The sequence below is a fragment of the Coffea eugenioides genome, chromosome 8 (genome assembly GCF_003713205.1).
Source record: "Coffea eugenioides isolate CCC68of chromosome 8, Ceug_1.0, whole genome shotgun sequence".
NCBI lineage: Eukaryota > Viridiplantae > Streptophyta > Magnoliopsida > Gentianales > Rubiaceae > Coffea > Coffea eugenioides.
This window is the reverse complement of record NC_040042.1, coordinates 30,043,902-30,049,746: the sequence shown is the minus strand read 5'-3', so window position 1 is coordinate 30,049,746 and position 5,845 is coordinate 30,043,902. Positions and strand designations below refer to the sequence as shown.

Below are 5,845 nucleotides of genomic sequence, written 5' to 3'. Positions count from 1 at the left end.
GGGCAGCCAAGTATGTGATGATTTTTGTGCAGCCAAGTTTGGTGCTGATAACTAGTCATATGGGAAGGGGTCACAGAGCTAAGAGATAATATATGGAGGTGGTGGGAAACAATAGTACAGGTAGAGGAAAAAGTTCAAGGAAGAGATCAAATTAACTTCAGAATCAATATTTTGTGGCAGTTATGGAAGGCAAGAAACAAGAGAATCTTTGAGCATAAAGTGACAGAAGCAAGAGACATAGTGCAAAAGGCGCAACAGGAATGGATGGAGTCCGAAATGGCTAATGCAACTGAAGAGGAAAAGGTCAAAGCAACAATAGGTGAGATGGGAGTCACCAAAGCTAGGAGTTGTTAAGATTAACACAGATGTAGCCATATCAACTCAAATGGTAAGAACAGGGAAAGGAATTACAGCAAGTAACTAGACTGGTAAAATAATGAAAGCAAGTGGGTACAATGGAATGCAGGAGCAGAAATGCTATTGAGGAAGAAGCTCTAGCAGTAAGAGCTGCGCTTATGATGGCCAAAGATGCACGATGGACTAAAATAGAAGTCCAATCAGACTGCAAATCTGTGGTGGACAAAATCAATGCAAGCAATGTTTAAGACATTAACATTGCAACAGTCCTGAAGGATATTGAGGAGATGAAGAAAGAATTCGAATAGTGCAACTTTTCTTTTGTGTACAGAGTAGGGAATGTATGTAGCTATACACTATCTCAATATGCAATCAAGCTAGTAAATGATGTAGAATGGGACAATGAGTTCCAGTATGACTAATGGACATAGCAAAGAACGATATGAAGGGGTGATCCTTTTTGTAACTAAATCTTGTATTATCAAGTGTTAATATATAAAAGTACTGTTACCATTTGTGAAAAGAAAAAAAACAGTTTGGTGCTGATAACTTATTAAGTAGTACTTGTGGATCCAAATTTGGTAGAAGTTGGTGTGATTATACTTACAAATGCTAGAAGTGGGCGAGAATGAATATTAGCTTTTTTTTTCCAACGAAAAATAAAAGGAAAGACCAATATCCTTTGAAGGTATCAATTCATATCATTGCTAGGATAATATATTGCTGTAGTAATAGACAAAATCAAATTTTGTGGAAAAGTGCAATATTGATCAGTTTCTCATGTAGAGTAGACGTTAGACCAGTTTTACCAAGAATCTCTCATCAATCCAACTTGTGGTTCTTTGATATGACACAAGGCTAGACAGAAGGGGCTCACTTCAATTTGTTGACAGCAAAAGTACTGGATACACATTGAACAGGGATGCAACCTGCATATTTGATGCGATGGTAATCTGCATATAAGTCCAAAGGTTTTTCTCACGCCTTGTTCATGAGAAAAAAACCACAGAAACAAACTATGCCTCCTTCTTTCCCAAAACCAACCAAGATTTAAGAAACCATTTCTCCTGGTATAAGTGTATTGCACGCATTCTACACAAAGACATTCGTAATTGGAAATACGCTAAGCCAGTCAATGTTCTTTGGTATTTCGTCAAAAAATCAACATATCATGCAAATCAAGCACATTTCAAGTAGCACTGGCACATTGATACAAGAGCAATGGAAGACCAAAAGACTTCCAAGTTGAGAGTGGGAAATAGAGACAATTATGTTTCAAAATCATATTTTGCTGCTTACTTTACAGGAAAAGAAGAACACTAGGGAAAGAATAAGCGCTAGAAAATACTATGTCACCACTACATAGTGCAGGCATATATGTCCAAGGAACTAAAATGCATACAAATACAAGTATCACTGCAACAGCTTTACCAACTTCAGAGGTTAATGAACTGGCTTCGACTAGCTTGGGAACAATGACTAGTTAAAATCTTTACTTATGTACCAATAAAATTCAAAAAAAAAAAGAAAAGAAAAGAACACACATACACACACTTGCGTGCATGCGCACAAACAAACAAAATCTTCAGTTGCCTGGAACGATTGCTGAGAAGAGCAGATGGTTTATGTCTTCAGGACCTGACTCCTGCTTCTCATCACCTGCAACATTGAGATTCATTCGCAAAATTAGAGATCTCTTCATATGACACTGAAGTTAATGACATTCCATCATGTTGAGATTACTATTTCCCCGTGGTTTATGAAACCATGTACACATGCTTACCAGTTGGAACATTTTTCAAGATTATTAGAAATAAATTCGGCAATGTAAACAGTCTTACATTCATTGCAGAAGGAATCTGCACATGAAGAAACTATATCCTGCAAGATATAACTTGCTTGGTAATTGTTTTTGCACATAGCAGTTTATATTTTATCCCGACTCATATAGGTCAAATCCATCAAGGCAGAATCTTTTCTTTGTTGATGATATTCCTCACATACAAGCTGAAGTAAGCCATAGAGCCCTTCAATATCTAGCTGGTAGCCCTTTTGACAAAACATTGAAGCTCCAGATAGCATACTTACTTTTTGAAGATAACTGAACTCCTAACAAGCACGCCAAAATCAAATAATAAGGGATCGGTTCACTATTAAGCATCATAAGAAATGGTCCAAAAATTTTGACCCAATGAATTTTATTGTACGCTAGATAATTTGAGCATTGTAATTGCCCACTTACAACAGCACATGAAATATAGCCAACCAGATGAAATAAACCCCTACATAATCTATTTACATCAAGATTGAGATTGAGCCACTTTAGGTCTAGTGATGTTCCCCCACCCACACCTGTTTCCTTGCATGCTGATTCCCAGTTTACTGGTCAATCACTCTAATAGCAGATGAAGCTAATTAAATTTGTATAGCAGATTTTAGGCAAGTTAAAGGACTTCTTCTCAGGCTTGATGTACCAAGTTACAGTTTGGTAAGGTATTTAGGGCAACGATTAGAAATCATCAGAAAGAAGAAAAGGAGACAGAGAACTGTGGGTGCCAACGCAATAAAAATCTAGGAATTGGAGGACCATTATTGTTTTAAATGTTTTCATAACAGAAATAGCATCAGACTAGATTTGTCGTTGATTGCCCCAAGAGTAAACATAATGGGGTATGATTCCCCTGCATAAGTATTTTGACTACCTTGTCATGCTTTTAACACCTTACTGGTTGTGAAAAGTCAAAACTGTCAAACCATTTTAGTATGTGCTATCTCTGAGAGATTATGGTATGAGCTATCATGGATGTAACCTTTTCGTTTTTCTCCTTTCTTTCCAGGATAAGTGAAAATGGCATAGACAATACATCACCTGTTCTTGATCTCACTTGAACTGTCCACTCCTCAATTATCTGCAGATTATGAATCAGAAAACATAAGGGCCACAAAATTTCTGATAGAAACTAAAAGCAGATAACGCAATATGCAGCAAGGCAGATGGAAGCATGGCATAAAGCTTTTGCTCCCTTGGTGCTCTACATGACAAACCTTGCCTTCGATAAAATTTTGGTTGCTTGCTGGCAAATGGTGTAAGATCTTTAGACACCATTTGGAAATCACAACCTTCAGGTTGTAAAGTATAGAACTCATAGATTTTGTTATTTTTCCTCAGTTTTAAGTGATGAGAAGGTCTAGTTATGATCAATTTGTGCCGAAGGGATATTAAAGAACTTTCTCATAGACTTAAGCTCTGATTTGAAGAGGAAAGGAAGGATTGCTTTCTTATATTGCTATTCTTACATGGATAATATAGCATAAAATGACAAATGACACAAATTGATGCAGACCCAAAGCATAGCAAGGATAAACATAGATGACAAATAGTTTTGTTCTTACAAGTTTGAAATAACATCAATGTATACTAACACCCAGAGATAAAGCCATGTCTATTAGGTATATACTTACCTGGGGCCATAGACTATGTCCATGCAGGTATTCATTGTCTATTATTATCCTCTGAACTTCCAGAAGAAGAATAAGACAAGGAGAAAACATAACGATCTACTATTTTGTGGGAGAAAAGGAGAAACAAGAGAAAAACATAAAGGATTATGTTTCTCACCTTTGCTCCTACAGTAAAATAAAAATCCCTTTTGATGAGTTCAAATTTGAAAGTCAAACTAGTGAAGAAGAAAATATTCCTGATTGTTCTGGTTCATGATTTCTCGTTACTATTTCCCGTGAACACCAACACAAGTCAAGAATTTTATTTCCTTCATACTCATGTTGTAAGTGGAGTTCAAAGAAGAAATAAATAAAAACCGAAACAAGATAACCAAGATAGGGAAGAATGATTTAATCCCTTTTGCATGAAGATCCACAGTATCAAAAAGCAAGTAAGTTTACATGTGTGGGAAGATTAAAGTGTTGACATACCATTGCAAAGAATAGAAGCTGCACTAAGTTTCTGCCGCAATGACATCTTACCTGATTGAAGTTTGTGTATGCAGAGTCATTAGAATCATCAGTAACTGGAACCCCTGTTGACGCTTGAAGCCTCTGCAGTAATGACCTGTTTCCAACCAAGATTACCCTGGCTTTGTCAATTAAATCCTGAAAATGTAAGGGAAGGAAAATATTACGACTTCAGAAGAGCACCCAAAAGTCTGAATAAAGTTCTTGCATCAGTCCAATCACAACCAACAAGAATAATAAACTCTCAAAAAAATGTGAAACTGTCAAAGCAATTTAAAACATTTGGATTCCAACAGCAAACTCCATTGGTTTCCCTTCCACCTTCTTTCTCTTAGAACCTTGAAAGCTGAAATAGGGCCGGTCAAAAGTTCAATTTCTTGACCTAATACCCACATTATCTTAACTCTGCTCAAACCATACCTTCTAGTCATTTATGATTCCAAAATTATATAAAAATCCCATTTTCAAACAAGATTTCCTCACTTAAACTCAACAAGTCAATATCATAATCTGATTTTGAAGACCTATTCTGCATCCCAAAAAAGTTTAATAATTATAATTATTCTAGAAAAATACAATGCCACCTAGAAATCCAGATTTCCATTCATCTGCATCATAAACAAGTATAAAACCAACCCTGCAAAATCTACTCCTCAACGACAGAAAAAAAACTCCCAAATGAAAAAACAAATACACAAATAAATAACCAAAATTTTAAAAAGGAATACTACCTGCTTGGCTGCAAGAAGTTCACGACACTGCTCATTAAGGGATGATACCTCCTCCTGAATTTTCTTGATTCTGGCCACAAGCTTCATTGGGTTTGCCTAAAAGCGAAAAAAAAAACCCACAAATAAAAAGTAAAATTGAAGTTCATAAAAGTAAATTCGATAGGAAATGTGAAAAGGGTTTGGAGGGTTTTCAAGAAAACTTACATTATCGGGGTAGATTTGCTTGAACTCCTTGTCAAGTCTGTCATGGAGCATGGCGAGATCATTGTTGGCTTTATTGAAAAGATTGAACAGCCCATCTACTGCTTCATGGTGCTGATGTTTTTCATTCTGCTCATCATAATCATACCCCATCTCCACTCTCTTGTCAATTCCCCTCTCTACAACTCATCTACGCTTCAAAATGATGGCAGCGAGCGGGAAATTGCAAAAGAATTTTTGAGGTAAGGAGGGGGCGGGACCGCGGGAAATGTCCAATCCCTAACGGTGCTGATTTTGCTCAAATTTTAAATTTTAAAACAATATCCTATCTTGACAATAATAAAACCTTTGTAAATAATTAATACTAACTTAACGATAACTTTGTATGTTTTCAAATTTACCCTTATCTCTATTTATACCATATATAAAAGTGTAGGGAGGTTTTTGATATAAACAAAAAGTTGTCATCTTATGATTTTTCTAAATTATCTTTTAACTATAGTTACTCACTATCATATTTACTTATGCCTCTCCTTTTATAACTACCATCTGCCAAATAATAGTCTGTTTGTATATTTTATTTA

At 35.9% G+C, this 5,845-nt stretch overlaps 1 protein-coding gene across 1 annotated transcript; it reads right to left on the bottom strand.

Moving 5' to 3' along the window:
* Nucleotides 1-1,733: 1,733 nt before the first annotated feature.
* LOC113781114 lies at nt 1,734-5,537 on the bottom strand. The gene is made up of 5 exons (XM_027326964.1): nt 5,265-5,537; nt 5,061-5,156; nt 4,342-4,467; nt 3,227-3,266; nt 1,734-2,016 (listed from the first exon to the last, which is right to left on the bottom strand). Exons 1-5 carry the CDS (start codon nt 5,412-5,414, stop codon nt 1,943-1,945), a joined length of 486 nt encoding a protein of 161 aa, XP_027182765.1. The 5' UTR covers nt 5,415-5,537; the 3' UTR covers nt 1,734-1,942.
* Between the last annotated feature and the right edge of the window lie 308 nt (nt 5,538-5,845).